The sequence below is a fragment of the Cheilinus undulatus genome, linkage group 2 (genome assembly GCF_018320785.1).
Source record: "Cheilinus undulatus linkage group 2, ASM1832078v1, whole genome shotgun sequence".
Taxonomy (NCBI): Eukaryota; Metazoa; Chordata; class Actinopteri; order Labriformes; family Labridae; genus Cheilinus; species Cheilinus undulatus.
In genome coordinates this window covers 636788-649435 of record NC_054866.1, presented here as the reverse complement: position 1 = coordinate 649435, position 12648 = coordinate 636788, and the positions used below count along the sequence as shown (strand labels likewise).

The 12648-nt window shown below is 38.7% G+C and overlaps 1 protein-coding gene across 1 annotated transcript in view; it reads left to right on the top strand.

The window, feature by feature from the left end:
• bace2 (beta-secretase 2) overlaps positions 1–11610 on the top strand; it is a 45742-nt gene extending 34132 nt beyond the window's left edge. Inside the window, exon 9 of the mRNA XM_041812942.1 lies at positions 10475–11610. Within this exon, the coding sequence (XP_041668876.1) occupies positions 10475–10716 (242 nt within the window). The 3' untranslated portion in view covers positions 10717–11610. The remainder of the gene's footprint in view (positions 1–10474) is intronic.
• The last annotated feature ends 1038 nt before the right edge of the window (positions 11611–12648 follow it).

The following is a 12648-nucleotide window of genomic DNA, read 5'->3' as shown; positions in this document are numbered from 1 at the left end:
GTAAAAATGTGTGCCATCCTGGCCCAAACTGAACTGGACAGCTCGGTGGAAATGACCCAATAGACATCACCAGCTGCCAGACAGTGTACATAGAGTGGTCAGTAAGAAGAGCTACAGTCATGGACAAAAGTATTGGCACCCCTGGAATTTTTCCAGAAAATACACCATTTCTCCCAGAAACTGTTGCAATTACAAATGTTTTTTGTATACATGTGTTTATTGCCTTTATTTGCATTGGAGCAACACAAAAAATCTGAAGAAAAAAGACAAAATTGAAATAATTTTACACAAAACTCAAAAAATGGGCCGGCCAAAATTATTGTCACCCTTTTAAAACTGTGGGTAAATCATTTTATTCAAGCATGTGATGCTCATTTAAACTCACCTGTGGCAGTAACAGGTGCTGGAAATCTAGAAATCACACCTGAAGCCAGTTAGAATGTCTAAAAGTTGACTCAACCTTTGTGTTGTGTGTCTGTGTGTGTCACACCAAGCATGGAGAAGAGAAAGAAGAGCCCAGAATTGTCTGAGGACTTAGGAAGCACAATCGTGTAAAAATATGGACAATCTCAAGGTTTCAAGACCATCTCCAGGGATCTTGAAATTCCTTCATCCACTGTGTGTAATATAATCAAGAAGTTTATAACCATGGAGCTGTGGCTAATCTCCCTGGACGTGGACGGAAGAGAAAAACTGACAAAAGAATGCAACGCAGGATAGTTGGAATGGTGGATAAACATCCTCAGTCAACTTCCACACAAATTCAGGCTGTCCTGCAGACTCAGGGTGCAAAAGTGTCAGCTGGGACCATACGTGGTCATCTGAATGAGATGAAGCGCTATGGCAGGAGACCCAGGAGAACCCCACTGCTGACAAAGAGACATAAAAAACCAGACTGGAGTTTGCAAAAATGTACCTGAGTAAGCCTCAATCCTTCTGGGAGAACATTTTGAGGACAGATGAGACTAAGGTAGAGCTTTTTGGAAAAGCACGTCATTCTGCAGTTTACAGAAAACAGAATGAGGCCTACAAAGAAAAGAACACAGTACCTACAGTCAAACAGAGGTGGTGGAGCTTCAAGGATGTTTCGGGTTATTTTGCTGCCTCTGGCACAGGGTGCCTTGACTGTCTGCAAGGAATCATGAAATCTGGAGACTATCAAAATATTTTGGGCCGCAATGTAGGGCCTAGTGTCAGAAAGCTGGGTCTGAGTCAGAGGTCATGGGTGTTCCAGCAGGACAATGACCCCAAACATACCTCAGAAAGCACCAAGAAATGGTTGGAGACAAAGCTGGAGAGTTCTGAAGTGGCAAGCAATGAGTCCAGATCTAAATCCCATTGAACACCTATGGAGAGATCTCAGAACTGCTGTTGAAGAAGCACCCTTCAAATCTGAGAGACCTAGAGCAGTTTGCAAAAGAAGAGAGGTCCAAAATTCCAGCTGAGAGGAGTAAGAAGCTTGTTGATGGTTAGAGAAAGTGATTGGTTTCAGTTATTTATTCCCAAGGGTGTGAAACCAAATAATAAGTTGAGGGCACTGTTCCCTCTAAGGGGGTTTTCTGCGCAATTGCGCACTGCTCTCCACCTCTCTGCGCAGAAGAAAAAAAAGTTGCGCACTCAAATATCCCCGACGAGTTTTCACTGTTATTTTCTAAAGTGCACTGTGATCTAAGGCGCATTAACACGCAGGCTAGCTGGTACTGTGGCCTAGGGCTACTACCTCCATGGGTGCCTCATACCTGAGAAATGTAAAGTGTGTCTACCAGATAATGCAACAGCCAACACATCAATGGCAGGGCCTGATATTGACAGCCGCCGAATGGTTGGATGATGGATTCCACCCACGAAGGGTTCCTCAGTGAGGCGCTTTGGTGAGTTAAATTTATCTGCGTCACAAACTCCACCTTCCTCTAACTGTGCTCGGCTCTTATTGCCAGTGTGTGGGAACTGGATGGTTGTTTCAGTGACTGATTTACACATAAAGGGAGGATTTTTTTCCCGAAAAAACTGCCATATGGCCAAGTCTATCGGTGCGTCCGTCGTGCGTATTTGCACAGACCACTTTGGCTTCATGCCGTCCACACAGCGACGCAAACACTAAAGACTAACAGACAGACAAACACAAGCTAACGTGTTGGTGGTGCAGAGGAGAAAAGGATTCAACACAAAGCTGAACTTTTCTCCTGCTTTAAAGCTCCTCTCTGACGCACTCGTGCATCTATATGAATAACCGCTCTCTCTCTTTCCTCCCTCTCTCTCCTCAGCTGCAGCTGCAGACTGTTAAATGATTGTTTTATTAACATTCTACTTCTATATTTTATCACAACGACAAAGACTGATTAAACATTGGTATTGAGCTCATTATCAAAACATTTGATAGGTGACCCATTGCAGGAAATATTATAGATTTACTATATATTGATAATAAACCAATTAAAAAATTCTAAAATGTCTTACACCCTAATAACTGATCAGCAGGGCAGTGAGAAACAGAGGCAGACAGGAGCCAGGCATAGAAAACTTTTACAGGAGTAAAAAAGACTTCAGCTGAGGAGAGTAAATTTCTGTTTTTAATCATTTTATTATAGTAATGAGAGTTAAAACAGCTCATTACATCTTTCCCACAAGTTAATTTAATGTTACACATTCAAAAAATCTATTATTTTAATAGTTATCTATAATTTTTTGTAACATTAAATGGATATCTATTTTTATGTAAACAAAGTTCCTTTAAGGAATGAAGCTGGCCAAAATGATCTACAATGAGACAAGGAAAGAGTTGTTCTCCTATAATGGACCTATTATAAAATGATTTAAACCCTGATTTTTCTTACAGTGTGACATATTTCATATAATGTGCTGTTAAATTTGTGCAGGTAGAAGTCCTTTACTCTGATAAGGTTGATAAAGCAAGGGAACAGAGCTAGAGTTTTATCTCATCTAACACGTTCTAGATTTCTGCCTTTTCATATGAAACTACAAACTTTGTTAATGTCTGCTTTCACCTGAGGACAAATGCTTTTAAGTTAGAATCACAGTTTACTTTTACATTTCAAAGGACTGGAAATCATCAAAATGTAAACCTTGATTTAAAAAACAGGATTTCCAGACATCAAAACTGTGGCTAGCTAAAACTGAGAGTGGCTTGTGAATGAATGAATGGTGAAATTCATGACTTGAACAGCGATTGTTAATCTTTATTGTTATAGTCACTTGATAACACTTGTCAATGATATTTGAGTTTGGAGAGGTGATCCCATGGCGCTGCCATGTGGACGTAGCGTACGCATCAGATGCTGCCCACAGCTGATGAAGTAGCTGCTCAAGTGTAGTCGAATGTCTGCTCGGAGTTTTGAAAATTAAAGGGAACATTGGTTGAGGGTGCTTATAATTTTGTTCAGCCCATTTTTTTTACTTTTGCGTAAAATTATGTCAATTTTGTCTTTTTTCTTTGGATTTTTTGTTTTGTTCTAGTGCATATGAGGGCAATAAATGTGTATACCAAAAACATTTGTAATTGCAATAATTTCTGGGAGAAATGGTGTATTTTCTGGAAAAATTCCAGGGGTGCCAATACTTTTGTCCATGACTGTAGGTGGTCTGTGGTAGTTGGCATAGATCTTATTTTATAAGCTGTATGTGCACATATTGTGGTCAGATTGATGCATAAAATAATGAATGTTGTTCTCCTATATCTTATCTGTTCAACCCTTAAAGGTAAGTAGAGGTTTGTGCCAAATTTTATGAAAAACTCTCTGTGCATTCTTGAAATACTGTGCTCACAAGATTTAAGGCCACGGTGATTTTGGCCTTTGACCTCCAAAATCTAATCAATTAGCAGCTCAAAGAAATTTGGGGCGCTGTGAAAAATATAAATAAAAACAGAAGTCAATGATTGTCAAATCTCATAAACCCATATTTTATTCACAATAGAGCATAAACAACATATCACATGTTGAAACTGAGACATCTAAACATTTCATGAAAAAAATAGCTCATTTTGAATTTGACTGCAGCAACATGATTAAAAAAAGAACAAATAGGGCAAATAAAAGACTGGAGGAGCATTTTGCAACTAAGTAGGTTATTTGGCAACGGGTCAGTAACATGAATGGGTATAAAAGGAGCATTTTAGAGAGGCAGAGTCTCTCAGTAGTACAGATGGGCAGAGGTTCACCAATATGCCAAAAAAAAAAAATCTAAAATTTGTGGAACAGTTTCAGAAAAATGTTTCTTAGTGTGAAATTGCAAAGACTTTGAGTATCCCACCATTTCCAGACCATAATATCATCTAAAGATTCAGAGGATCTGGAGAAATCTCTTAGAGCAAGGGACAAGGCTGAATGTCCCTCCAGCTGCTGCATTAAAAACAGACATTATTCTGTACTGGAAATCCCTGCATGGGTTCAGGAACACTTCCAGAAATCACTGACTGTCAGCACAGTTGGCTGTGCCATCCACCAGTGACAGTTAAAGCTGGATAATGGAGAGAAGAAGCAATAGGTGAACAGGATCCAGAAACACCGCCGTCTTCTCTGGACCAAAGCTCATTTAACATGGACTGAGGAAACATGGAAAACTGTTCTGTGGTCAGATGAATCCAAATTTGAACTTCTCTTTGGGAACCATGAGCACCGTACCCTGTGGACTTAGAGAGGGAGCATCCAGCTTATTCTCCTGGCTCAGGTCTAAAGCCTGCATCTCTGATGGTATGGGGTTGCATTAGTGCCTATGGCGTGGGCAGCTCTAACATCTGGAAAGGAACTATCAATGCTGGAAAGTAGAGAGAGCTTTTAGAGCAACATACGCTCCCATCCAGACAACATCTCTGTCAGGGAAGGCTGCGACTATTTCAGCAAGACCATGCTAAACCACATACCACATCCATCACAACAGCATGGCTTCACAGGAGAAGAGTCCAGGTCCTGAACTGGTCTGCCTGCAGTCCAGACCTTTCAACATTAGAAAACATCTGGAGCATCTGAAAAGGAAAACTCCAGCAAAGATCCAGGACCGCTGAGCAGAAAGAATCCTACATCAGATAAGGTTGAGACAACATTCCTCTCCTAAAACAGGAATCCTCACTTCCCAGATGTTTACAGACTGTTGTTAAAAGACACAATGGTATACATGGCCCTGTCCCAACTTTTCTGAGAAATGTTGATGCCATCAAATTCAAAATTAGTAATATTTTAAATGAAATATTAAAATGTCTCAGTCTCAACATCTGATATGTTGTTTCTGTTCCATTGTGTAAAATATGGGTTTATGAGATTTGACAATCATTGACTTCTGTTTATATTTACATTTTACACAGTGTCCCAACTTTTTTGCATTAGGGTTAGATGAAGAATTAGTAAAACTGCCAGTTACTGAGGGGTCTGACTTTGTTGTTTTAGTTTAACATAAGCCTTTATTTCTGAGTTTGCAGTGAATTCTGTTCTTAATGTTTCACATGAACTGAAATTATCACTTTATCTGACCTCAGATATCAGTGTAAGCAGGTTTTACCATACTGACTGTTTCAATCGGTGGCTGTCAGAGATTTTATGGAGGGCTTAATGTTAAATCCCTCATATGTTTGATCCATCGAGCCATGGTTTATTTTGCTCATGATAATGTCACAAGGCTTGAGCTTTTATCAGAGAAAGAAAAATCCAGACCCAGCAGTCTGGATGGTGTTCTGATTAATGGATCATTTATTTTGATGTCAGACTCAGCCGTGTGCAAAAGTGCAGTGAAAGACAAGCAAAAGTTTCAGGTCCACTGAGTAAGACCTGGAGGAAATCCTGTTCATTATGCCATGAACAGGTTAAACTACAACTGTAGCTTCCTTGTTTACACATGAGCTCTGACAAGGCTTTAAATTCTCATCTGAAAGTACAAAGATCACTTTTGTTCAATATTAGGCAAACTTCCCTGCAGCAAATGTAGGCTGAAGGTTAGAGTTAAAGGCTTGTGAGTAAGGAGTTGTTTTCTGGGATGACTGTTAAAATCTAGACACAGAACTCTCCCGGCAAGTTAAGAGTTTCTCATTATTAAAGCAGAATGTAAGATGGCTCTACAGAGTTTCTGCTCTCAGTGAAACTAACGCTGCTTTAACTTCATTCCATGAAGTAGACACACATGCCAGGCATAAAAGTTTGCTTATAATCACCAAGTTAAAGGTTCTAGCTCTTTCTGTCCATCTATCTTTGTATTCAGGAGTGTTTTAAACACTTCAGAGGGTGCATATTAACACGTGTAAGAGGATTTTTTCTCTGGTGGTGTATTATGTATGAATTAGGCACCTCTGGTCAAATGTTCTTTTAAATATCTCAGCAGCCAATCACATGTCAGCACCTAGCACATCCATGCATGTAGACGTGGTCAGGATGATCTGTGAGGGTCAAACTGAACATCAGTATCAGGAGAACTGGGTCTGAGCGTGGCATGGTCATTGGCGGTTTGGCAGGCCTTTATGATGTTTACGCCAAGGTCTGACCCTGCCATTCAAACTTCACAGCAGAAATAGAGACGTCCAACACCAGGGAGCATTTTTCTAATCCTCTATTGTCCCAGGTAGATTGTGCATGAAATTCCTAGCCAGTCAGCAGTTTCTGAAATACTCAGATCTGATACCAACAACTATGGCACATCGCCCCCCCACACGCACACAAACACACACATATTCATATCTAAGAAAAGCTACACACATACACACACACACACACATATTCATATCTAAGAAAAGCTACCCCACCCCCCCCACCCCGATCCACTGGGAAAAATTAAACATCAGTTTAAATTGTTTTCACTGACAAAACTCTAGGGGTATATACTAGGGGTGGGAATCACTAGTGGCCCCATGATAAGATACTATCACGATACTTGGGTCACAATTCGATATTGTTGCGATTTTAAACATTTTGCTATACATTAAGTATTGCAGTACCATATATCGTGATATATTGTGATCTATACCATTTTTGTTTCTTTAATATTGTACCTGATTTCGCATTAGTCTTGTCCTCATGTTTGTCGTATTTCCACAGAATTTTATTTTCATGTCGCACTTCTTGCAAACCTCACGTGTCATGTCTATCTCATTCATTCCCTGCTTACAATCCTAATGTCCTTGCTCTGGTTATTTTTCCATGATCAAAGACTTCAGTTTATATTGGCAATTAATTTGAAAAAATGGATACGTGGTGGTCGAGACAATTCGATGCATCACCCGACAAAATATCGCAATACTATGCTGTATCAATTTTTTCTCCCACCCCTACTATATACACGTGTTCTTGACAGAAGATCCATGCAAAAAATATCCAGTATTAGGACAGTGTATAAAGGCCACTCTAGAAAAAAATAATGAAGAGGTTGGGGAACTTCTGACTTAAATCCCCTTTTTTCCTTGTTCTGATGCTCAGTTTGGACTTCAGCTGATTTTCTTGTCCATGTCTACATACCTGAATGTTTTGGTTGATGCCATGTGGTTGGTTCATTAAGTATTAGCATTAATGGGCAGATGAAATAGTTTACAAACAAAGAGGTTGTGAGTGTGAACCAACACTAAACATGCTATTTAATGCACTTCATATATAGGAACCATAGTTATTTATTTAGGACTGTGCATATTAATCAACTTATGCATGTACAGATGAAGAATTTATATAGGCTCCCTATGAAAATTTTTTAAAAAGGTTTTCCCATGTTAAACAGAGCAAGCACTATTTAACACAGCTTCTTCAAACATCCTAGTTGTATTTTGATGATAACATTATTTTACTTAGCAAACAGGAACAAAATTATTTTGCAAAAACAAAAACCTACCAGGGTCTACATGATGAAATTATGATATTACATACATTCATATACATTCATATTTAATTCTACTTTCATTGAGCTGATTTTTCCACTTACAACTGAGCTAGTTATTGATATCAAATATTCCTACTAGTGCTGTCAATTGATTTAAAAAAAAAAATTAATCAAGTTAATCACATTTCTTTAGTTTTAGTAATCTTTAGATTTTTAAAGTTCTTCTTATCAAATGTTTATTTTCATTATTTTAACTTTATGTACAGCACCTTGAATGGGATTTTACTAAAAATGTTTTTATTATTATTATTATTATTATTATTATATATAAATCAACATTTAAAATGCTACCATTTACTTGTATTTTTGGTTGAGATAAATTAGTACCAGTATGGTGTTTAAATGAAGAAATCTTAAACAAACTAGAGTTTTAAACTTATCTGTGGTTTGTAAATTAGAGTGTCTTAATCCACTGATCAGTAATATTTATGAACTGCAGTAGAGCCCAGCAGACAAACACATCAGGTAGAAATTAACCTGTGCTGTAAAGGTAATGATCAGGTGTGCTGTTACTCTGAGGTAGCTGAAGTAGCTGACTGATGTCCAGTGGTCTCTCCTCACTCTAATAAATGTAGCTGGGGCCAGCTGCTCCACTTTAGCTGCCTTTTTAGCTGTCATACAGTTCATGATTCTTGTGACTGTAGTTCTCGTAGGTGTTCTGTGGTACGGGTCATCAGAGGAGACCCGGATGATGTCTTGAAGCCCCTTGTTGTCAACGATGTTGATGGTCTGCAGTCTCTGGCGACCCGTTAGTGATAGCATTAGTTAGCTTAGACGTTGTCGTCTGCTGGACTGCACCGGTGAAGCTTGGTGTGGCTTATTCCTGTTGTTGTTAGCGTCTTTGCTAGCATTAGCAACATTAGCCATGATGGCTTGATCCCGTGTTTTTGTTAGCGTCTTTGCTAACATTAGCAACATTAGCTGTCATGGCTTGATTCCATGTTGTTGTTAGCATCTTTGCTAGCATTAGCAAAATTAGCCGTGATTGCCTTAATCCCGTGTTTTTGTTAGCGTCTTTGCTAACATTAGCAACATTAGCTGTCATGGCTTGATTCCATGTTGTTGTTAGCATCTTTACTAGCATTAGCAACATTAGCTGTCAATTAATCATGATTAATCCCAGCATTTCTTAAATAATTTAAGTATATTTTTATGTTTTTAGATTTTTAAAGGTTGTTATTGTCAAGTGTTTCTATAGTTTGGTGGAAAAACAAATTAATGACAGACAAAAAGACAAAATACAAACACATATTCACACTGTATTTATTGAAGTTTTTTACCAAGAACTACATTTTCCTTTTGTTTATGTGACATTTGAAAGCCTCATGACACAGAATACAGTCGTCCAATTTACTGAGATTACCTGAACACATCATATGTTCCGTCTTCAGCTCGTTAAGTTCTCTAATTAACTTCAGTTTTGCCAATTCCACTCTGGATTTCTACACTGGATTAATACTGTTAACAAACAGTATTAATCCATGTACACGGGTAGCCCGGGTTTGAATCCGGCCTGTAGCCCCTTACCGCATGTCTCTCCCTACTCTCTTCCCTGTTTCCAAGTCTATCCACTGTCCTTCCTCTATTCAGTAAAGGCAGGAGAAGGCCCAATAATAAATCTTTACCAAAAAAAATAAATAAATTTTATCCAAGCAGCTGAAGAAGAAAACTGTCCTGAAGCAGCTGGAGAGAGTGGAATGACCATGGCTTGATCCCGTGTTGTTGTTAGCATCTTTGCTAACATTAGCTTTACCTAAAGGTGGGACTTCAGACTGGTTGTGCTTGGGTGTAAAGACAGTTCATCACTGCAGCATGTACCCACAGTTTTATCTTAACTAACATTCACCAGCTTTTTAAAAAGACAACCCCATTAAGCAGACCTGGGTCTGTCTCCTCACTCATCACTGCTGGCTGTGTCTGACCCTCTCACCTCTTCACCCCCAGGCACCCAAACATCCATGCTGGAGGACTACGGGAGCAAGTTGTGGTCAAACTTAGTCATATGATTAAATTGTGTTATTATTTTTTTAACTTGTTAAGGTTTCAAGATTAAGCTTTAACGTATTAATGTTAACAGGCCTAGTTTGAAGATTTTAACCCTTTGAATGCCAGTGTTTTTTTTTGTTTGTTTGTTTGTTTTTTTTACCATGATGCCACCATGTTTTTCAATGAAAAAAAGAACTATTTTCAATATTCTACTTTCAAAGCATTTTTTGGGGTGAGTTATTACAGCCTTGGATTTGTCGATGACTGTCATCAACTTTGATTTTTTTTTTTTTTTTTTGCATTTTTTTAATGGTTTCACGTTTGTTTTTTTTCATATGCCAAATACGGTCACAATGACGCCATCTGGTGGAGAGAAGTAAAAATGATAAATTCCAAGGCACAAGTCCAGAATAACACCCAGATAGAATAAAATACACGTTTAATGCTTTCATGGAAGTGAGATCAATACTTGTTGTTTGAATGGATTTCAATGAGAAATACTGGGAAATACTAAAAAAAAACAAAATTTTCATGGGGGGGATAACTTTGTCCTCATCTGTAAATGTAAAAAATTACATCTAAATTTCATCTGTATAACTCTCTCTTTTTTTATGTGTCTCTGCAGTGAACGGGGGAATTGCTCTGTCAGAGATTGCAGGGCCCTTCTCGGCTGCAGATGTAGCGTCCAATTGTTCTGGCGGGCCACTGAAGGAGCCTCTCCTCTGGGTGATCTCCTACGCCCTCATGGCGGTCTGCGCCTTTGTCCTCGTCATCCTGCTACTCCTTTTAGTCCTACCCTGCCGACGCAGACACCACTCAGGGGAGATAACCGATGAGTCCTCACTGGTCCGTCACCGTATCAAGTGACTGAGAGGAAAGGGACAGGCAGACAGGGTGAATGGACAGGGCGACAGCGTGCAGAACCCACCCACGGCAGTGGAGAACGGCGTTAGACTCGGCCTAAATCAAACAGTCACACTTGGCCCTGATTGCCCAGCAGACTTTAGACTGAACTCATCAGGCTGCCCTGTGGAGGTAGAAACAGATGGATCACTGGCCTCTTTAAGGGAAAATCCACCCTAAAATCACCTCTTAGAGACTATGTTGCTATGGTATTTACTGTTTCATGTCTTCCCTTGTTCCATATCTGTTCTTTAGCTCTGATAATGGCTGAGACGTCCTAGGTAGTTCCATCCTTACAGCTGGGGGAACATGCATTAATGTGTTTCTACTCTACACAAACATGATGAAGGAAACGCTAGACTGATGCTAATGACAGGGACTGGTCTACTGAAGTATATCTGCTATTTCTCGCCACCATTTCTCTTTTTTCAGTCTGTTGTGCTCCCTCTACGACGCATCAGAAAAGCAGGGATGTTGCCAGAGCTCACACTCCCTCTGTCTCATATTTCCACCTTGCAGCACCATCTTCATTGTTCTTCTTTTACTTTGCCTGTTGGTTTGTGCAGAGTTGTGACTTGTGCACATGCAGGGTGCTCTACGCTCTGATTGGTCAACTTCATTGACTTGATGGAACAAATCAAGGAGGTCAGGAGGCATCCGAGGCGTTTGCTATGACACGCTATATGGGATCAAACAGTCTATTTATAGGGCCTACAGGCATGGGTGTTGCACAGGGGGAAAAGGGTACTGATTCCCTGGGCCCACAGTAGGAAGGGGCCCTTGAGATGCCTGTATGGAAGCCCATTTGGGCCAAATGAAAAAGAAAAAAATGTGAAAGTACAGCATTTCTTGGAAAAAAAACCCCCGTCATAATTATGAAATAAAAGGTCATAATTATAAGATAAAAAGTAATGATTATGAGAAAAAAGTTGTAATTATGAGATAAAAAGTCAGAATTATGATATAAAAAGTCAGAATTAGAGGAAAAAAGTCATATGAGATACAAAGTCAAGATTATAATTAAAAAGTCAAAACTATGACATAAAAAGTTATAATTGACTAAATGACTTTATCTCATAATTTTGACTTGGTATTTTTTAATTATGATTTTTTTATCTCATAATTTTAAATTTTAATCTTATAATTATGACTTTGGATTTCTTTTTTTTTTTCAATTTCCTTACTTCCACATTTTTCTTTTTTAAGTGGCAGAAATGGGCTTCCATATGCCTACAATGAAAAGTGTGTTTTTATTTAATTTTTCTTAACAATTAGTGTCATTATTGTATCAAAAGTGACTAAATGAATCTGTCAGCAGATGGAAATTTGTGTCAAATAGAGTAAAATACAATTAGGGGGGGCTCTCTTAAAAATGTCCAAATAGTGTGGTCCAGCACTGCAAAATAATGCAATTTAATTTAATATAGCTATAGTGAAAAATTGCTCATAAATTGGGCAATTATGGTTAAAAAAAATGCATCAAAATGCATATTTATTTGTAAAAATGATGCAACATTGGTTGCTTTGCTAGCCAGCTAAGGGGAGCCCTGTGTAATATTCTTTTTAGGGCCCTAAATCCCTAACTACGCCCCTGTCTACAGGCCAACTGCCATATCAAAGCTATAACTGTGCTTATAACATGTAGCCTCACCTTTACTGTTTCTGATTTCATTTCCAGTTTATTATTTATTCTACTGACTTAAGGCAGAGTCTCTATGATAATCTGATAATCTGCTGCCAACATGTCTTTTTATGAAGATCTAATTTATTAAGGACATGTTTCTAGTGCCATATTTTACTTCAGAGCTAGCCTCCACATCTTCTGTGGAGTTTAATTCCTGCCTGTGTGTTGAAGTTGAGGAGGAAGCTGCTCAATCATCAGTCAAAATAATAAGA